Source organism: Acipenser ruthenus, chromosome 34 (genome assembly GCF_902713425.1).
Source record: "Acipenser ruthenus chromosome 34, fAciRut3.2 maternal haplotype, whole genome shotgun sequence".
NCBI classification, from domain to species: domain Eukaryota; kingdom Metazoa; phylum Chordata; class Actinopteri; order Acipenseriformes; family Acipenseridae; genus Acipenser; species Acipenser ruthenus.
Genome location: NC_081222.1, coordinates 11,989,896 through 12,012,188, shown reverse-complemented (window position 1 = coordinate 12,012,188; position 22,293 = coordinate 11,989,896). Strand labels below are relative to the sequence as shown.

General features: G+C 45.2%; 2 protein-coding genes across 3 annotated transcripts in view; one reads left to right on the top strand and one right to left on the bottom strand.

The window, feature by feature from the left end:
- LOC131705011 (Kruppel-like factor 1) overlaps positions 1-22,293 on the bottom strand; it is a 134,922-nt gene that overhangs the window by 11,380 nt on the left and 101,249 nt on the right. The window lies entirely within an intron of this gene.
- LOC117409798 (outer dynein arm-docking complex subunit 3) lies at positions 1,181-21,140 on the top strand. 2 transcript variants are annotated; one of them, XM_034913639.2, is made up of 14 exons: positions 1,181-1,404; positions 3,729-3,850; positions 5,045-5,122; positions 6,070-6,252; positions 7,290-7,325; positions 9,459-9,560; positions 9,862-9,987; positions 11,526-11,648; positions 12,131-12,268; positions 12,361-12,521; positions 14,391-14,547; positions 15,803-15,958; positions 17,962-18,046; positions 19,789-21,140. In XM_034913639.2, exons 1-14 carry the CDS (start codon positions 1,317-1,319, stop codon positions 19,917-19,919), a joined length of 1,686 nt encoding a protein of 561 aa, XP_034769530.2. In that variant the 5' UTR covers positions 1,181-1,316; the 3' UTR covers positions 19,920-21,140. The 2 variants fall into 2 exon arrangements, with proteins under 2 accessions (XP_034769530.2, XP_034769531.2); XM_034913640.2 differs by lacking the exon at positions 7,290-7,325.

Sequence of the window (22,293 nt, the reverse complement as noted above, 5' to 3'; positions counted from 1 at the left end):
AACCAGCTGTACAAGTTCAATCAGTAACATAACTAATTATTGCTAAAACCGCCGTTACAATGCCCATAGGAAAAACAAACTGTTTACGTCTTTTAGTATTTCGGACTACTAAAGCAAATTATAAATGGTTCCCGCGTTGGTTTTGTGAGCGTATCCCCCGTGGATAAACTACATTCAGAGCCCCTTAGTGAAAATTAATGTGAGTGCATATTTAATTTAATTCGTTTTTGAACAAAACACCAGGTAACGTATACTATCTACCTTCCTGCCTGTACTACCAAAAACCGGAAGTAGAATTTCGACATCGTCAGCAAACAGACCTTTTAGGTTGTCCAGTTTGTTTATTTCCAAAGGTCAAACTTTGTCCCAACGATATAGGAATTTAAGGTTAGCAATATTCAAAAACAACATGTATTTGTGTATATATATATAAATATATATATATATATATATATATATATATATATATATATATATATATATATATATATATATATATATATATCTTTTATTTAACATCATGTAATCAAAGAAATATCGCAAAAGTCTACCGGAAGCCATAATAGAAGTAAAGTATTTCATGTTAGATTTCAAAATGTCGCATTTTATAAATTCATGTCCATTTTTCTTTTAAGATATAGGGAAACGACAAAGCGGTATGCAATTCAATGTGTTGTGTTAACGTAACATGATGCAGCAGGTTCGACTTTATGAAGCAAAATTAGTTCATCCTATCGGGAGATGCAAAACTTTCGGCTGTACGCCGATGTGCAGACGGGTCGGCCCGCTGCAGCCGGGCCAGTTCACGCTGTCTCTGCCCCCCTCCTCGCACCCTCATGCAGGGTCTGGTCCCAATCTCCCTGCGGGACGCGGGGGTTGTGCTTCAAAGCAGAGGAATGCAAACGATTCCCCGCGCTTTGACTTCATTTATGTTTAGCAAGCTATGCATATACATTTCACAAGGACCTGCGGTTTCTAATAATTGTTTTATAACAGATATTTTGGTATACACAACATACCATGCCGTACCAATGTTTTAATCGCGGACTACACGTTTCTGAATAAAACTGCAACTCCCAGAGTCCGCTTCGAACGCACTTCCCCCTGGCAACCAATCGTGTGGCGTGTTTACTTCCACCTGTAGCCTAGGCGACGGTGGCGCGGTTGCCAGGCGACGAGCGACCACAACTAGACATAGCAACAGATTAAAAAGCCGAGTCCGACAGCTCGATACGGGACAGGGTCTTTGCTCAGATTAGAAGTTGCATTTATTGAGTTCAAGTTTAAAACGTCGCCTCTCTGAAAGCAGCTTTGCAATGCCTGTAACTACAAACAACTCTGATGGGATCAGACCCCCCCTGCACGAACAGATTTCAGAGTTACAGAGAAAAATCCAGCTTCTGGGTACGTAAACAACGATATATTAATACATGATATAACTGTCTATTTAGATGACGAATAAATACGTTCAGTAAGTGCTATTATTATTATTATTATTATTATTATTATTATTATTATTATTATTATTATTATTATAGTTTTATGGTGGGCTTCGAGATTCGACATGTTCAGAACGAATGCTAGACAAAATATCCTCAACATTTTCTAAAAGTCACGTCTCTCCAAATATTATTCGTGAATAGATTCACAGTGTATGTTTTTTCTACGTGAAAAAGTACATTAGCGGGTCGCACATGCTTTATAAAAGGAAAAACCGCAACATTTTAAGATATTGTCAGAAACACAAAGCATTGTCATTTCACAAAAAACAAACAAACACACAAACAAAAGTACAAACTACTAATGAAAATAAATTAATTTAGTAAAAAGACGACTAGCACCAACTAACACGTCTTCAGTAGTTTCCTTGATCTTTCAATCACAACATTGCATGCTTAAAACACAATATCAGTATGATTTGGACTCGATTTGCTGAAGGATGACAGATCGCCCTCGCAGTTTTTTTGCACCCTCTTGAAAGACGTAAGTGTGATAAAACAAAGACGACATATTATACAACAACGATCCATACTGTCGCAAACAGCGTGTTGCATTTTTAAATAAAAGCGTCTATACCCAGTTCAACGCAGGATATGAAACCATAACAGTTTGACGGGGTTTTTAATGAGGATCTGTGTTAGCCGCTGCGTGCCGCCTCGGATTATGTATTAAAGTCATCCCAGGTAAATGCGATCCGGGGTCAAATGTGATCTCTGCTTAAATTAGTACAGTACATCCCAAAACGGGAACCCAGTTACAGCTGGATGTGTTCTTTAAGAACACCGAGTTCAGTAGAGCCTCGCTAATCGGAACCAGCTGAGACCGGTCCCTTCTTCACAGTACTGATCCTAATCTGAAGCGCTGTGCTTCCAACGCCTCGCGTGTATGCAGGAGTTGCTGGTGCGGCTTCCAAAAAAACAAGGACTGCTCTGAAAGTCTGAACACAGCGGGGCAACGAGACAGAGGCAGGTGTTTAACGCAAAGTGTTCCCACTGAAATCCCGACAGCAGACCCGAAAGATTTGCAAGCACACGTTAGACGAGACTGTTTTTATATATATATTTTTTGACGCTTGTATTGCATCACAAATTCAGTTCACTAGTCAACAGCCCTAACAGATGTGGTAATCCAATATCCTATGAATTTGCTGGGAAAGCAGAATGATGGATTGGTTTATTATTGCCTCCCCCCCCCCCCCCCCCACCTGAATATTATTATTATTATTATTTATTTCTTAGGAGACGCCCTTATCCAGGGCGATTTACAGTCGTAAACAAAAATACATTTCAAGAATCACAGTACAAGTATTAATACAATTAAGAGCAAGATAAATACGACTTCAATTCTAGCAAGTACAAGTATATGACAAAATACGATTCAATAACAGAGCAGATAACAGTGTCAGTGATAGTTACATCAGGATATAATTAAATACAAAATACTACAGATTAAATAACACTTGTGACAGATTACAGTACTCTAAAGTACAGGATTAAATGCAGTAAAATAGGGGGCAGATAAGAGCAAGTAAAGCGCATTTAAGGAAGAGTGATAAAGTGTACAGAGGGAAAAATAGAGGAATTCTACAGGTGCTGTCTGAAGAGGCGAGTCTTGAGGAGGCGCCGGAAGGTGGTCAGGGACTGGGCAGAATATAGACACTGCAATCGTTTTCAAATACATGCAAAAGATTATAATATGCAGTCTGTCCCATGCGCAGTGCAGGGATCGAAATCAGACTGCCATTGCATAGCAGTTTCACCCATTCCAGGTTTTACTAGGAGCTTGATTAGCCCCAGTGTATCGGTAACAAGCTCAGGTGTGTCTTATTAAACTCCCAGTGAAACCAGGACTGGATCAAACTGCTATGCAATGAGAGTCTCATTCCCATCCCTGCAGTGGTACTTTGTACTGTGACGTCATCGCTAATCTTACTCCCGGCGAGAATCGTGTTTGTGAAAGTTACAGTGGATCAGCGACACTGCTGCCCAGATGTTTTGCTCCTCTCTCTATTGCTGATTGGTCCATGATGAGATATTGGGGGCGTGGTAGGTGTCATGTAATAAAACTGGGCATCGGAAAATGACTTTAATTCAGTCTCCCCTCTGGTGTTGTCTGGCTATATTTTTAAAAAACAATAAGCGAAAAAAAGCAGGCAGAGGAAAAAAACGAGCATTGCCAGTGCGATGGGCTTTCGTGTTTGAGGGTGCGTTGTTTTTTTCGCCTTGCAGAGGGTGACAGGAAAGCCTATTACGAGAGCTCCCAATGGACCATCAAGAAAAACAAGGAGAGCATTCTGCAGCTCAGGAAGGAGAACAAAAAGTTACACAAGAAGCTGGCCGACACGCTGGCAGTAAGTGACTGTTCGGATAAGAACCCGCAGGCTGGCCAGGAAGCCCTGTGCTTCATCCTCTAGTGCAGGGGTTATGTGAGTGTGCTAAACATGCTGGAGACAGACCCACCCCATAATTACATGATGTTATCCAGAACTGAAACCCACTGCCTTCCACACTGCAGCCCAGCGCTTTCTTTATCTAACCACTGAGCTCCTCAAACCCACTGCCTTTCACACTGCAGCCCAGCGCTTTCTTTCCCTAACCACTGAGCTACTCAAACCCACTGCCTTCCACACTGCAGCCCAGCGCTTTCTTTATCTAACCACTGAGCTCCTCAAACCCACTGCCTTCCACACTGCAGCCCAGCGCTTTCTCTAACCACTGAGCTCCTCAAACCCCCTGCCTTCCACACTGCAGCCCAGCGCTTTCTCTAACCACTGAGCTCCTCAAACCCACTGCCTTCCACACTGCAGCCCAGCGCTTTCTTTCTCTAACCACTGAGCTCCTCAAACCCCCTGCTTTCACACTGCAGCCCAGCGCTTTCTCTAACCACTGAGCTCCTCAAACCCCCTGCCTTCCACACTGCAGCCCAGCGCTTTCTCTAACCACTGAGCTCCTCAAACCCACTGCCTTCCACACTGCAGCCTAGCGCTTTCTTTCTCTATCCACTGAGCTACTCAAACCCGCTGCCTTCCACACTGCAGCCCAGCACTTTCTCTAACCACTGAGCTCCTCAAACCCACTGCCTTCCACACTGCAGCCTAGCGCTTTCTTTCTCTATCCACTGAGCTACTCAAACCCCCTGCCTTCCACACTGCAGCCCAGCGCTTTCTTTCTCTAACCACTGAGCTCCTCAAACCCGCTGCCTTCCGCACTGCAGAAACCTACTTTCTGTTCATTCATTTTGTTCTAGTTGAAGAGTTGAAGTGAATCCACTTCTATTGCATTTTCTTCTTCTTGCAAGCAGTAAAGCAGCATGCAGGACCTCAGCTTGAAACTCACACTGGACCTGCTGCATCCAGTCCTGGGGTTCAGAACTACCTTCAACTATTAATGGATATTATCTAAACGATCAGGAGCCAGGAATTTGGATGTTGAAAAAACGTTACTTTCTTATAGATGCATGAAGAGCTCCCTATTAGTAAACCTACACATTCAGTGGTGAGTTTATCATGCTGTGATGACAAGTAGATATATTTTTTTTTTCCCAGGGAGACGACCGCGTGATAAAGGATGCCTTTTGTAATCGCAATGTTGAGAAAAACGCACTGCGGAACAAGACCGGACAGGTAGGCTGTTGGTATTGCAACCTCAGTCAGTTTTGTACACCGTTACGCATTTTAAAAGACATGAAACACGCCTCTTCTTCCTGGCTATCAGAATCAAAGGAGACACAGCGACTGGAAGGGAAAAGGCATTTCCAATCGCTGTGTCTCCAAATGGAGGTTCGATCACTGCTCGCGGTAGTATTTTTGAGAGCGCTTTACAGTATCGGGGAATCTACGTTGATTGCCATTTATTTGTAGGGATTATCCCAGGATAGGTCCAACGCAGGTTCTTAAATAATGTAAAATGCTCAAATAAAACCCATCTGTTGCTTGATCAAATCCACAAGTCAAACAGTTAAATGATAGTTCTAAAAATGGCATATAGTTACATAGTTTTGGATCATTTTGTGGTTTGACTAACCCTACAGTTTAATTTGACCAACCCTAAAACAAGTGTGCTCTAACTAATAATTTCATATGCAAATGAATCACACAAAGATTCTGTCAGTATCTCTATATCTTCAAGCCAGGGCTCTGCTGCCTGTATCGAGTGGACTGCACTGGCATTCTGTTTTCTTATTTTTCCTAGACCTCTTTAAAGACCTGCATTGTTAAGAGTTTATTATGGCACCACTGTCCTTTATAGCTGCTTTAAAAAGTATCAGATAACACAAAGATATCTTAACTGCATGCAGTTATTTAATGGTGATTCTAATATGTCAGCATCCCTCAGTTATCTTTATCACATTGGCGGTTTCGTTTGTTCAGTGGAATCTCACAGATGCACCTCGCTCTTATAAACCCAAGTCAAAGCAACAAAGAGCAGCAAAAGTCCCACAAAATGCACACAAGTTGATAAGGAACAATTCGGGGACGCCCATGCTGAACCCTTCCACAGTTACCCCCCTGGGATCTTGTATAATATGGATAGATAATCCAGCTTTAACCCCTCCCTCCCCCGGTTTCAGGCTGCGATTCAGATCGTGGATCACAAGGTGTGTGACAAGGTCAAGCAGCTGAACGCGCTGAAGCACAGCACGGAGACTCGCCGGCGCCGCCTGCAGGAGCTGCAGTGGGAGTACAACAGGAAGACGCAGGGGAGTCCGGGCGCGTCGCTGGCCACATACCAGGCTGAGATGGAGGAGTCCAAGGTAACAAACCCATTCAAATCATCGAACCGCAACAGCGAGAACACAAATACAAAGCGAGTCCACCGCAGTACCAAAAGGTACTTGGAGAAAGTATAGCCAAAAGCAACAGGGGTGAAAATAAGACTCCTATTGCATAGCCTCACCCATTCCAGGCTTAACAACCATCTTCATTAGCCCTCAGTGTAGAGGTAACAGGCTCAGGCACGTCTTGTTAAACTCACAGTAAAACCAGGAATGGGTCAAACTGCTATGCAGTGGGAGTCTCATTTCCACTCCTGAAACAGTCTCATCCCAGGGCTTAAAGGGAGGGAGCTTTGGAGGTTTGATGGGACTGAATTTATTGAGCCCAGAACAAAGAAGAATGAGGGCGATCCTAAAATCTTAAAGGGGGTCAGCGAAGTTAGGCGCAGCACAGAAACCAGGACCAGAGGACACAGCTGGAAATGAACAGGAGACAGACTCAGGAGAAGAGCAGGAGACACTTCTTTATGCAGAGTGGTGGGGGTGTGTAACGTTGTTGATGCTGAATCATTGGGATCCTTTAAGAGCTCAACCAGCAGCTAGCAGCCGGACAGGCATGGATAGATTTGTGCAGCTGGTATTCGGAGCCTATAGGATTCTCATCATTACTGTACAACACATTACATATTTATACAGCATATTAATAGGGCAGCAGTGTGGAGTAGTGGTTAGGGCTCTGGACTCTTGACCGGAGGGTTGTGGGTTCAATCCCAGGTGGGGGACACTGCTGCTGTACCCTTGAGCAAGGTGCTTTACCTAGATTGATCCAGTAAAAACCCAACTGTATAAATGGGTAATTGTATGTAAAAATAATGTGATATCTTGTAACAATTGTAAGTCGCCCTGGATAAGGGCGTCTGCTAAGAAATAAATAATAATAATAATAATTCTATAGGGTGATGCACTACGTTTGTCTAGAGCTGTACACCCGCCACATGGATCATTTTAAGGCTCGTTTAAGAAGGGGTGTTGGGATGAGCTGTTCTGTGTGTCTGACGTGTTGCTTCTATCCACAGAATGAAGGGGAAAGCCCAGCCGAGCAGCCCCAGCAGGTTAACTCACATCTTTGATTAACGCAGGGAATTAAAGCTGCAGTGTCCCTCAGCCACAAGCCTCACCCAGACAAGCAGGAGAATTTCCAAACGCTGTGTCTCCCACGCAGCGAGTTGAACCATTGCAAACATAAACCAAAAAAGCCAAGGGCGCCACAATAAATAAAAACAAAACCTCTTTTAAAAATGACAATCGCTTATTAACTGGTTTAAAACACCTTTTAAAATAGGACACTGCAGCTTTAAGGAAAAGGACTGTAAATCAATCAGTAAATACATTTTGCAGTAGAACTCTCAACTGCTCAAGGGGTCCCAGAGTGGCTCAGCTGGTAAAGATGTGCGCAGGGTGAGTTTCTCCTTGTCGCGATGCAGTGAAATCTACTAGCCAGGCACCCGGTGAGCCCTAAGTGGACTCCTGCAGGGCTGGCCTTCATCGTCCAGGGGTCGGTAGCTAGCCCACATCAGCTCTCGCGCTCCTGCGTGTGAAAGGGTCAGCCAGCTTGGTCCTGGGATCGGAGGACACTCGCTGACCTTCAGTTTTCCTGAGCTGTTGTGGGGATGGTGAGGGAATATAATAGAACAGTCTAAATTCAGGTGAAAATAACTGGGCATTATCATTTGATATCTTTTCCAAAAATTAGTAGTAGCGGCTTCTACTGCAAATCAGTGACCTGTAGGTTCATTTTTATTATTTGATTGAATGTACTGGGGAATGCAGTGATACCAGATCCAGCAGGACTGGGTCTGGTGTCTGTGCAGTGCTTTGATTGGAGAAGGTATTCTAGTGAGTAACAGGATCTGGGCTAGGGCAGCAATCAGGCCCTTGCTAATCCACCACAGTTACCTCTGCTTCCCAGGGCAGGTTAGCATCAATTAAGCAATCAATTGTGACATCGGTGACAGCTTGGATAACTGCTGCATGAACGGCTTTGCTCAGATTGCTGGCAAGGTGGTTCTCCTGCCTGCTTTCCATCAGAAGTGTGTGAAACTGAATCTCATCTCGTTCCCAGCGTCAAACAAATACAGCCCTTCAGATAATGAAGTCTCAATGTAAGAAACTGAAGCCTAAATATGATCCATGTCTTGGTGTTTTCCTCCCCACAGTGATGATCAAGCTCCATTTTCTGTGTGTTGAGATTCATAGCCAGTGTGGAATTTTCCTGCTCTGATGGACTGTCCTCAAAACAGGCAGACAGACAGACAGACAGGCAGACAGACAGACAGACAGACACACACACACACAGACACACAGACAGACAGACAGACACACAGACAGACAGACACTCAGACAGCCACACAGACAGACAGACAGACACACAGACAGACAGACAGACAGGCAGACAGACAGACAGACACACACACACACACAGACATACAGACACACAGACAGACACACACACACACAGACACACAGACAGACAGACAGACACACAGACAGACAGACACTCAGACAGACAGACAGACAGACACACAGACAGACAGACAGACACTCAGACAGACACACAGACAGACAGACAGACAGACACACACACACAGACAGACACACACACAGGCACACACACCAATTGAAAGGATTTGATCTCAATCAGCTGCTGATTTCAAATCGATTTTCAAGTCAATCCCAGTGGCAGATTGAAACGTGACTTACTGTTTCTTAGAACACATTTATTGCATTTAATAAGAGCATGTTTGGTCGCCCTTTCAATTTTCAGAATGCTTCTTCCACTTGCAGATAACTCTGCTCCCTCGTCCTATCACAATGCAGGCAAAGGAACCACCGTGTCTTTGCAACACATTTCAGTCTTTGCAAAAGTTTATAATAAATGCCACACTCCTTTTATAAAAAGAAAGTCAGATTCCGATCTGCATATACTGTAGGTTTCCAGCGAATTCGAAATGTAAGAATATATGTTTCCGTTTTGAAAGAGTATTCAAACATGACGAATGTATTAGTCCAGCAGGACTAATATCAGTCATTTCAGAATGTTTCATTGGAAAGAGAGTCATAGCGTGCTAGTTTGAATGCGCAGTCCCAAACCTCGGTGCTTTTCCTGGCTCGGTGAGTGTATTAACCAGCTTTGGCTGCATGCTAAGATGACTTAATCTCCCGTGCTTGCTGTTGCGCTGTTTCAGAATCTGCGCTCTCTGGAGAACAGGCTGGAGAAGGCTCAGCTGAAATGCCAGGAAGCCGAGCACATCATGAAGGTCTACCTGAAACTGAAGGAGCATCTCCAGGTAAGACTCTCAGCTAATGGGGGTTCAGAGCTGCTTAGACCAGCCCAGCAGGATTTGATCACTTGGGATCAGAATGCATTTCACCAAACTTTTATGTAGTTCCTAAAGTGATCGCAGCTAGCAAAATACTTATCTTACAGGCAGTGTGCTATCATTCATTATGTATGTTTCAGGTGGCCAGTTTTGAATGAAACGCGTTGTAGTAAACTTTATTGGAAAACACGACGTCTGGTATTGCACTTGGTTAAAGAAATCTCTGTTTGCAAGCCCTGCTTTCAGTTAGGGTTGTTTTTGTTCTCAGGAGGAGAGCCTGACGTTCCAGAATAAGCTGGACAGCATGGAGGCTGAGATCCTGCGTCAGAGACAGGAGCTGAGAGAGCTGCAGGGCATGAACAGCGATGCACAGCTCTCCAAGGACGCAGCCAAGGTGTGGAGAGGGGGGGGGAGGGGGAGAGGGGAGAGGGGAGAGAGGGGAGACAGGAGTTGAGAGAGCTGCAGGGCATGAACAGCGATGCACAGCTCTCCAAGGATGCAGCCAAGGTGTGGAGAGGGGAGAGGGAGAGGGAGAGGGAGAGGGGGAGAGAGGGGAGACAGGAGCTGAGAGAGCTGCAGGGCATGAACAGCGATGCACAGCTCTCCAAGGACGCAGCCAAGGTGTGGAGAGGGGAGATGAAGGGGGAGGGAGAGGGGGAGAGAGGGGAGACAGGAGCTGAGAGAGCTGCAGGGCATGAACAGCGACGCACAGCTCTCCAAGGACGCAGCCAAGGTGTGGAGAGGGGAGAGGGGAGAGAGGAGAGAGGGAGGGGGGAGAGGGAGAGGGGAGACAGGAGCTGAGAGAGCTGCAGGACATGAACAGCGACACACAGCTCTCCAAGGATGTAGCCAAGGTGTGAAGAGAGGGGGTGAGAGGGAGAGAGGGAGGGGGAGAGAGGGAGAGGGAGGGGGAGAGAGGGAGAGGGAGGGGGAGAGAGGGAGGGGGAGAGAGGGAGAGGGAGGGGGAGAGAGGGAGAGGGAGGGGAGAGGGAGAGGGAGGGGAGAGGGGAGAGGAGGGAGGGGAGAGACACACACAGAATCACAGGCATATAGAAACAGAGACACACACAGGCAGGCATACAGACAAAGGGAGACACAGAGAGACGCACAATGTTCATTTCAAATGACAGCTGTACAACTCTGTACATTTTTCAAACCGCCTCAGAAATTCAAATGACTTCAAAGTGGTTGAAAAAGGTCATTTTTTGGTTAGAATTGTTAGTAAGCATGATAAATCATGATCTATCCAGAAACGACAGCAGAGAATGCTAGAGCACACAGACAGGTACGTTTACTAAGCGGTGTAAAGTGTGTGTGTGTGTGTGTGTGTTAACACTGTGTGAGCATTGTGTGTGTGTGTGTGTGTGTGTGTGTGTGTGTGTGTTAACACTGTGAGCATTGTGTGTGTGTGTGTGTGCACACTGTGTGTATGTGTGTGTGTGAACGTTGTGTATAAGCAAGCCTCTCGCTGCTCTTGCTGTGGCAGGCTGAGCTGTGTGTGTGTGTGTGTGTGTGTGTATGTGTGTGAGCGCTGTGTCTAAGCAAGCCTCTCGCTGCTCTCGCTGTGGCAGGCTGTGCTGTGTGTGTGTGTGTGTGTGTGTGTGTGTGTGCGTGTGAGCGCTGTGTCTAAGCCAGCCTCTCGCTGCTCTCGCTGTGGCAGCCTGTGCTGTGTGTGTGTGTGTGAGCGCTGTGTCTAAACTGTGTGTGTGTGAGCGCTGTGTCTAAGCTGTGTGTGTGTGCGCGCTGTGTCTAAGCTGTGTGTGTGTCCGCGCCGTGTCTAAGCTGTGTGTGTGTGCGTTGTGTCTAAGCTGTGTGTGTGTCCGCGCCGTGTCTAAGCCAGCCTCTCGCTGCTCTCGCTGTGGCAGGCTGTGCTCTGTGTGTGTGCGTGCGCGCTGTGTCTAAGCCAGCCTCTCGCTGCTCTCGCTGTGGCAGGCTGAGCTGCAGCACCAGGAGGAGGTGGTGTACAGGGAGCGGCGGCAGAGAGACAAGATCCTGAACGAGTTAAGGAAGCAGGCTGAGGAGAGGAAAGCCCAGGCTGAGCGCGTGGAGAGGAGGGTGAGTGTGTGAGAGCAGCTGGATAGGCTTCAGTACCGGGACAGCGTTCAGAGAGGGTGGGATTAGACTCCAATTCAAGGAATAAATGCAATGACAAACATTTAAACGTTTAAAGACATTGATAAAAGATACCCAGTCAAAACGTTTGTCATTGTATTTATTAAGCTCCTTTCAGTCTAATGGATATGATTAAACTCTGCTTTACTGGCAAAACAGTATTTCATAAGCAATATGGAGCTAAGTCAACAGTTCATGTTACAACACATTTGTGATGTTTCAAAGCTGGAAAAGTTGCTACTTTTAAATTTAGCAGTTTTGAAATGAGCTGAAACACAAAAATGTCATTAATACCGTGTTGCAGGGAAATAAACTTGATAACCCATTTAGTACGCAAGTACTAAACCAGCACATGGTTTAAAGATAGAAAGCATCCATAACAATGTTAGTAATTGTGTTGTTTATTTCAATGACGCTGCGTGCAGGCCCAGCGTGCGATTATGCAGCCAGACGACCAGAGCACAGAGGCTCAGCGCAGTGGCGTCGACGAAGAGAACACCATCACCACCTTTGAGGAGGCCTTCGAGCGCATCAAAGAGGCAACTGGAGTCACCAACACACAGGTACCACACAGGGACCCCATCCAGCCCACATACTGCCTTGTGAGGATGCCGTGCCTCTGTGAAAGCCCTGCCATGCTGTTCTTCCCCTCCAGGAGGTGGTGGAGCGCTTCATCTCGCAGGGAGACACCCAGCGCCACCTGGAGCTGCTGAAGGTGGAGAATGAGAAGACTCTGGAGCAGCTGAAGGAGGAGAGGGAGAAGCTGCGGGCTGACTTCCAGGAGATGAAGTACTCGGGCGAGGCCAAGCTCTCCAGGTACTGAGCATCACCAGCTCCAGCATTCACTCCACACACAGCAAGCTCTCCAGGTACTGAGCATCACCAGCTCCAGCATTCACTCCACACACAGCAAGCTCTCCAGGTACTGAGCATCACCAGCTCCAGCATTCACTCCACACACAGCAAGCTCTCCAGGAACTGAGCATCACCAGCTCCAGCATTCACTCCACACAGCCTTGCACAAACCACTCAGACCTGATAACTACTGATAACTACCTGGGACCATTCCAAGATGATGTGCTAAATAGGATAGGCCATCAATGTCAGGCTTATCAGGCGAGGATCAGACTTCAGTGTGTACAGCTCAGGACAAAAGTTTAGCATCACCTAGGAATTTAGGATTGAGACAGCTTTTAAAAAAAACAAAAACTATAGGAACATAATTCAGATCTTTTTTATTTAACATCATGTCATCAAAGAAACTACAAAATGATATCGCAGAAGTCCACCGGAAGCCATAGCAGTAGTACAGTATTTCATGTTAGATTTAAAAATGTCACGTTTTTCGATTTTTTCGTTAAGTACATGGAAAAAAATACAAAGCGGTGTGTAATTCAGTATGTTAACGTAACATTATTCAGCAGGTTTCATTGGACTTTATGAAGCAAAATTAGTTAATTCTATAGGGGGATGCAACACTTTTGGCCAGAGCTGTACAGATCCATCACCATACACAAAATCTTAAGCCTCCTTACTTTGAGTCCAATATGAATGGCTCATCTGCCCTTTAAAACCAGCACCCATTTTACATGAGCTAAATCGTTTTTATTACCAGCGAGCTGCAATCCTAACTGGGCCGGGCAGAGTCCCAGTTCAGACCAGTTTGATTTCAGCCCGGTCCCACATGGAAACGTGGCATTGAAATGATCCGGCAGGCTGTGCCAGCAAAGCGGAGCCAAGCTAAATCAACTTTAACTGATCCCCTTTCTTCTCCATGGCTTTGTGAATATCTTACAGAGAGTTTGTCAATTCTAAGACTGTATCAGATTGCGAGGCTGTGCTAGTTGCTTCTAAACAAAACTGAGCTTCAGAAAAACTGGATGAAGTGGATGAAAATGGAAAAAGTAGATGACTCTTATTGCATAGCAGTTTCACCCATTCCAGGTTTTAATATGTGCTTGATTAGCCACGGTGTATAGGTAACAAGCTCAGGTGCGTCTTATTAAACTCCTAGTAAAACCCGGATCAAACTGCTATGGAATGGGAGTCCTATTTCCATCCTTGCATTTCTCACTGTCGAGTCCCAGCCTTGAAGAATTCCAGCAGAACTAGGTTCCTGTTCCCTGTAGTTACTTCTGTAATCCAGTAGGTGTTACCCTCAGTCAGTGCAGGGAGTTTTGAAAACAAGGAGAAGACTGCCACCAGTTTCTGTTTAAGTATTATTATTATTATTATTACTTTTATTTTTTTTTTAATCCAAGGACAGAATTTAAAAATGTCCTATGCCTAGTTCAATTACCTGGCCCCTGGAATCTCTTTCTTTTCTACAGCAGGATTGTCCAATCACGGTGCTGGAGGGCCAGTCCGCTCCAGGTTTACCAATGAGATAATGAACTACTTCAGGGTTTTAATCGGTTGAATTAAACCATTTAGAACAGGGTTGGAACAAAGACCAGGAGTGGAAGGGCCAGCTTTGGACACCCCTGGTCTACAGCAAGAGAGAGGAGTGAAACATCTTGGTAGCACTGACCATTTTATAGCTTTAGGTGACTGTCAGAAACACAATGACCTCCAACAGTTTTTCAGCACTGTAATGAATCATCAAGGCTGTGCTAACATCCCGATAAGCGGGTGTTGTCCCAGCCCGAGCTCTGACCCTGTATTGTGTGTCTGTGCTGTGGGCAGCGGTCAGCAGGTGCTGGAGGAGTTTGCTTCTCACCTGCGAGAGGAGGAGAAGCGCAGAGACGAGGCCAGAGAGCGTCTGGACAGACTGACCCGAGTCCTGAGCACCGTGCGGGCTGGAGTGGAGCACCTGGGGGACAAGCTGCAGCATGTCAAGATCGTGAGTCGCTGATTCCACTTCTAACAGGGGGCCAGGAGTGACCCGTGTTGTGAAAGGGGTCCCCGAGTGTCTCCCCTGGTAAAGGCACGACCGCGTGGTGTGCAGGGGGAGTCACACTGTCAGGGGAGCGCAGGGGTCCCCGAGGGTCTCCCCTGGTAAAGGCACAGCCGCGTGGTGTGCGGGGGGGAGTCACACAGTCAGGGGAGCGCAGGGGTCCCCAAGGGTCTCCCCTGGTAAAGGCACGGCCGCGTGGTGTGCAGGGGGAGTCACACAGTCAGGGGAGTGCAGTTTGCTGTGAGTTCTGGTGCTGTCAATATTGAAACAGAGTTTTATTTTTCATGTACCCCACTGTACCCCCTAACATTATCGGCCTTGGACCATTTACACAACTAAAAAAACACAGTTTATAGGACACTTTTCTTTTAACTTTAGTATTGGCAACATCTGTAGTCTGTTGTGTGTAAATGACTTTGAATATTTTGTATGCAGCAGCAGCCTCAAGTGAACCAGTCTTTGTGTTCAAGTAAAACAACTGAATAACACAAAAGAGTTTGGCCAAGGAGTTACCCTTTTGAAAGTTTAATAAAGCACAGTGAAAGCTTGTTTAATGCAAATTGAAGTGGTATTTAAGACCAGGTTTCACTAGGATATTTTTTTAGTATCATAGTATGTGGAATAACTTTTGCAAGGGTGACGTACAGACGGACAGATGTCCAGACAGAGAGACACATGCATGTATCCCGAAATCTAAAAACATAAATTGGGACATGCACACAGAAGTGATATTTATGCAACATAAGTATGGAAAATAAGCCTGCGTTTTTTTGTGATTTTTAAAGGAGTGTTAACTGAAGCTTTTAAAATGCAAATCACTTTTGTTCCTTTTTTTGAAGCTTTTGATTCTTTGCTTGTATTTTATACTTTAGTATATGATGAAAAGTGGCTGCTGCTGCGTCCTGGTACTTAATCACTTCATTTGTTGTAGCTGAAACCCGATTTCAATAATCTAACCGCAGTCGGACCACATCAGCAGATTCTAGCGGAATATACCCTTCAAATAAGCGCAGAATAAAACGATTCCCAGCGCAAACGAAGAGCGACCAGTAATAATGTTCACGAAGCTAATAGGAGTTAAAGTGATTGATTTTATAGCGATATTGTGATCATTCACAGGTAGGATTTGGAGGAAACGGGTGTATTTAATTGTGATCATGCAACTTTTAATGTTGTCTGTGGTTCTGTCATGTCTCCCCAGCCCAGGGGCCACGTGCCAGCAGCCCAGCTCCCCCCCTCTTCAGAGGAATATGTGCTGGAGCTGCTGTCTGTGTCCGAGCAGAAGCTGCTGCAGCTACTGGAGGAGCTGCAAGGCAAAGAGCTGAACGACATCCTGAAAGAGATGGAGGAGGCGGAGGTGAGGCCAGCACTGCTCACCTGCACACTGCTCACCTGCACACTGCTCACCTGCACACTGCTCACCTGCTCACAGCTCACCTGCACACTGCTCACCTGCTCACAGCTCACCTGCACACTGCTCACCTGCACACTGCTCACTGCTGCACACTGCTCACCTGCACACTGCTCACCTGCGCACTGCTCACCTGCGCACTGCACACTGCTCACCTGCACACTGCTCACCTGCGCACTGCTCACCTGCACACTGCTCACCTGCACACTGCTCACCTGCTCACAGCTCACCTGCACACTGCTCACCTGCGCACTGCTCACCTGCGCACTGCTCACCTGCACACTGCTCACCTGCACACTGCTCACCTGCTCACAGCTCACCTGCACACTGCTCACCTGCGCACTGCTCACCTGCACACTGCTCACCTGCGCACTGCTCACCTGCACACTGCTCCACAACAAGACGCTCAAGCACAGCCCTACGTTAAAACTGCAGAAGTGAAGAAGGCACAGGTTTCAGCCAGCGCCTTCTTCGGGGTTCGGAGCAGAACTCTTGCCAGCTTGACTTGTCTTCTTGTAGTTTTACCTTCCCTGTACAATTGAAAACCGTCACTAAGCCAACTTTTTTTTGAATCCCACAAAGTCCCTGCAATAACAATCAGGGTGCTTGCTATATCCTAGTTGTTTAATGCCACGTACCTACACAGTGAGAAATGATATGTGCTTTCTGTATTCTATTTCTTATGGGAAAACATAGCTCCCAAATGCAGTCTCTTCGTTATATTCTCAATATCCAGACATAAGAGTTGTAGATATTGTTTCATTCACAGAGGGTAATCCACGACTGTTCATGCGATAGGTTTCATAATGAAATACGAGCCAGTGTCTCTGGCTTCTGGGAGTTTGAGTTCTTTTAAAGGAAATTAATAGCAAAGAAAAATGAAACATTCAGAACTTTTTTCCCTACAAGGATTCAGACTCAACCAAGTCAGTTTTCTCACCCAGCTGTGTGTGTGTGTGTGTGTCTGTGTCTGTGTGTCTGTGTATGTCTGTGTGTGCATGTGTGTGTATGTCTGTGTCTGTGTGTGTCTGTGTGTGTGTCTGTGTCTGTGTGTGTCTGTATGTGTGTCTGTGTCTGTGTGTGTCTCTGTGTGTGTCTGTGTCTGTATCTGTGTGTCTGTGTGTGTCTGTGTCTGCGTGTGTCTGTGTGTGTGTCTGTGTCTGTGTGTGTATGTGTGTCTGTGTCTGTGTGTGTCTCTGTGTATGTCTGTGTATGTGTGTGTGTCTGTGTCTGTGTCTGTATCTGTGTGTCTGTGTGTGTGTGTGTGTCTGTGTGTGTCTGTGTCTGTGTCTGTGTGTCTGTGTGTGTCTGTGTGTGTCTGTATCTGTGTGTCTGTGTGTGTGTGTCTGTGTGTGTCTGTGTGTGTGTGTCTGTGACTGTCTGTGTGTCTATGTGTCTGTGTCTGTGTCTGTGTGTCTGTGTCTGTGTCTGTGTGTGTGTGTGTGTGTGTCTATGTGTCTGTGTGTGTGTCTGTGTCTGTGTCTGTGTGTGTGTGTGTGTGTGTGTCTGTGTCTCTGTGTGTCTGTGTCTGTGTCTGTATCTGTGTGTCTGTGTGTGTGTGTGTCTGTGTGTGTCTGTGTCTGTGTCTGTGTCTGTGTGTCTGTGTGTCTGTGTGTGTCTGTATCTGTGTGTCTGTGTGTGTGTGTCTGTGTGTCTGTGTGTGTGTGTGTCTGTGTCTGTGTGTGTCTGTGTGTGTGTGTGTGTCTGTGTCTGTGTCTGTGTGTCTATGTGTCTGTGTCTGTGTCTGTGTGTCTGTGTCTGTGTCTGTGTCTGTGTGTCTGTGTGTGTGTGTCTGTGTCTGTGTGTCAATGTGTCTGTGTGTGTGTCTGTGTCTGTGTCTGTGTGTGTGTGTGTCTGTGTCTGTGTGTCTATGTGTCTGTGTGTGTGTCTGTGTCTGTGTCTGTGTCTGTGTGTGTGTGTGTGTGTCTGTGTCTGTGTCTTTCTTTCAGTTCAACGCCAGCATTGAAGGCAAGCTGCCGGCATACAACATGAGGATCTCACTGCCAGAGTCACACAAGCAGGACCTGTTTGACGGTGAGTGCCTGGGGTCGCCCAGAGGAACGCTTTACATTGGGCTGTGTTAATCTATGAGGCTTCACTTACACTGTTTACACATGCTTAGCGTACAGCGGGAAGGATCTCTTAAACAGTCCCTTGAAGAGGACTGTGCTGGCTTTGAATTCGATATTAACCTTGCAGAGGTGTAAATGGCACTGCTATTATTATTATTATTATTATTATAATCTGGCAGACAGCTTTATCCAAGGCGACTCAGAGGTGTTACAGGGCAGTACAGGGTTACAATGCAAGATTCATATTGAAACACAGTGTAGTTTACAGTCAGTGCAAATAATAATACTACTAGAGTACAATATGAACAAGGATGCAACAAGTTAGGATTGCAACAAGTTATATCTACATTGACACATTAGCAGTGCAATAGTGCATCAGCTGAGGATCCAGTAATGTGGTGCGGAGGTCAGGCGAGTCCAGTGCAGAGCAGGAGGGGCGGATCAGGAGATCTACAAGAGCAGTCTGAACAGGGGGTCTTGAGGAGGTGGTGGAAGGCAGCGAGAGACGCAGCGGTCCTGCAGGTCACTTGTTACAGCATGTATTCATGCTAACTGTAAACCGCATCGTTTCAACACTCATGAATCATTTGGTGGAGTTCAAGTTGTTATGTAGTGCTTCCGGTCATTTCAATTACAATACGTCATGCCATATTAAAAAATAATAATAATACTAAAATCACACAGAATGCTGGGTTACAGAGACAGAAGTGTAGAGTACAAATCAAAGTTATGTTGAGGTTGTGCAATGCGTCTAGATTCTGGAAATTTTTAAAGAAAATAAATATCAAACATTAGAATGTGTTTTGTTTTTTTTTGGAGAAATATATAATTTAGAAATCTGTCATCGCCTAAAGTCCGTTCAGAATAGTTTTTTCCTGCAAGGACTCAAAGTCCCAGAATCAGCTCACGTGTGTCGGGTGCGTTCCTTCAGCGGGAGGTGGCAGCGTGGAAAAGAGCGCGATTTCAAATCAAATACACGTGTATTAACATACTGCACGCGTCCTTCATGTAAGAAAATGTGAGATCTGCAACGCCGTGGAAAGACAGATTAGATTAAATTTGCTGAGGTTATTTTGTTAGCTCTATGCACTTTAAGACCAGGCTTGAGTTTTTATTCAGTCAGCTGTTCAGCACCGGACTCCAAACACGTGGGCGATGTCATTGGTACAGACTCCTTTATAAAACCCTAATCGGGAAACTGCCCCTCTATTTAAGAGAATTGTTGACTATATCGGTCTCCTATTACAACCTTCGACTCAGCAATTTGATGAGTTTAATTGTCCCTCGTGTTTTTGCTGCTGTTGGGTATACCTCATTCCAATATGCAGCTGCTCACGATTGGAATGAGTTCCAATCAAGGCTTAAACTCCCTGGTTTTATCTCAGAGGGTGCTTTCTTTTCTAGACTTGAAGCTCTTTTCCCTGTTTCATGTGCTTGTCAGAGCAGACACTGATTCTAATAGTTTTTTTTTTTTCGTATTGCTGTAATGTCTCTAACTGTCTGTGTCTTGTTGTTTTGTTGTATTTATGTTGCCTCTTGGCCAGGTCGGCATTTTAAATGAGAACTTGTTCTCAATGTCTTTACCTGGTTAAATAAAGGTTTGAATTTGAATTTGAGTGAGCATTGCTGGGCCTCCTCTTGTTTGTAAATGTTCCTGAGTTCCCTGTCGAAAGCCTTCTAGCCTCGTCTGCTTTTCACTTCCAGAAGACGAGGTGAGCAGCGATGAGGACCCGGACGTCATCTCCCGCACCGCGCTGAAGCGACAGTCCCAGCAAATCATTGACTCCCGGACCAAGAGAAAGACACGCCCCAAGAAGAAAAAGGGCAAGCAGTAGGGCAGCCGGGCAGCACGGAGAAACAGGGGGGTGGGATTAGGGATTCGGGATTCGGGCTCGGGGACACCCTGTCCGATAGGGAACCTTACACTCAAATCATCCAGAACGTCAAACACTTAAACTAAAGACACTGCAGTTGAGCTATTGCCAAGGCGTCTTCTTCGATGTATATTAACCGATGGGGATGCACATTGTGAATGTGGAGAAGATGCAGGCATGTATGGGTCTAGCACTATTCAGTTGTGGCTTTTTAATTTGACCCCTCCAGTTCTAATGCAGAGCCTGGTTGAAACAAATGCAGCCGTTATTGTTACTTTGAAGAACTGCACTACTGCATGAACTTGTCTTCAGCCTTGACTGGTTTTACAGTAGCGCCAGTAAAGCCGCAGTACCTTCGCAAGGCCGTCCTGTCATAGTTTAATATCTAAAAGGACACCTTGTCATTTGTCTAATGAATTTTTAGTTTTAATTCCATCCCTCTGTACAGCTTGCTTGTCCAGCCTTGCCAATCATCTTTAGAAGCCACGGTGAAGCGAATTCTACAATATAGAAAGGTGATAGTAATGGAGGGCAAATCAACACAAACTGAGTAACACAATGAACAACACGGACATACAACTAGGAGCACCCCTCCACACACACACACACACACACACACACACACAGGCACACTGCTTTATGTACAGAGCTCGGTCTAGGTGCAAATGGTTAGCCAGAGCTTTCAAGTATACTAGCTTGGGGTTTTCTAGTCCTAGTAAATGTCTCAAATGTTGTAGTAACCTCGTATTTTAAATCACACACGCTAAAGATATCTGGTTCCATGCCATGCTTTCAGACAGTGCTTCACCTTGCACGGTCTCTTCACATGGAGACAGGCCCCACCCCTTCACTGGTTTCTTTCCAGCTGCTTCCCGTGCTGAGTGACACGCTTTCAGCCAGTAACATGACCCAGAAGACACAGCCCCGGGGGGGGGGAAGTGACCCAGGAAGTGCAAGCTGTACTGAGAATAAGGAAGAGCAACTGAGAACTTTCTTTAGTACCAGATATCACGTTTTTAAAATGAAAAAAACAAAACATGTGTGCTGTAACATTTCATTCAAAACATGTGAGACTTCTGTAGATAAAAATGGGTAAGATTCATAGAATTATTTTGTTAGCTGTAACAATTTACAATTGTACAAATTAAACTGTTGGGTAAAGATTAAACATATATATTTCAAGAGTGTTATTATTTTTTTTTAAGTTTTTGGAAATCTTTAGTCTGTATGTTTATGTATGTATGTGTGTGTATATATATATATATATACACACAGTGTCGTGAAAAAGTATTTGCCCCGTCTGATTTTCTGTATTTTTGCACATTTTTCACATTGTATTTGGTCAGATTTTTTTGTGGGTTGTAGTAGTATATAGAGGGAGTCTGAGAGAAAAAATGACACCAAAGTTTGGTGCTTCTTTCATTTGTTTGGTGTGCAAGGTAATCAAACATGCAATCTTCAGGTGTGAAAAAATTATTGCGCCCCCGTGACAAGCTGGCTTTAGTGGTGACATCACACCAGAAAGGAGTAGACAGACAGACAGCACTGGGGTTGAAACTGAGACGCAGTGGCTGCACTCAGTGCATTTAATAAACAAACAAAAACAAAAGGTTGAACAAAACACAGGACACGGCACTCGAGGCCAAAATAAATAGACAAACAAAACGGACTAACACTAAACAGACAGTGGACGAACAGACAAACAAACACAGTGAGTCAAAGAAACTTATATTTACTTTTTCCTTAGTTTTTGAAATTCTCTCCTCTCCACACTCGTTCTCCACTCACCGAACACACAACCCCGAGTGAGCGAAACATGCATCTATATATACAATTGTGCTAGGATTCAATTACCAATGAATTATTCACTTGAATCCCAGCATGTGAACTAATCTGTGAAAACCCTGTGCTCACATATTAAATACTTTAAATGCACGTGAAGTGAAGTGCAATCCCGTGCCTAAATACAATTATACATTTTAAATACTCGTGCTGCACACACCCATTTATATCCTGTGCAGCAACTACTTGTATTTATCTTGCTCTTAATTGTATTATTACTTGTACTGTGATTCTTGAAATGTATTTGCTTTCGATTGTAAGTCGCCCTGGATAAGGGCGTCTGCTAAGAAATAAATAATAATAATAATAATAATATAAAAACACCAACATTAACACACTACATACAACATAAAACACAAAAATACACACAGGGGTGGGGCACATTGCCACACCCCCCTAGTTAACTCAACCCAATTTAAAGGGATAATTAGGGTCAGCTGTTTAAGTACTTTGGTTAACAACCAGGCCTGATTTGGGCCAGCCCTGCCCAATA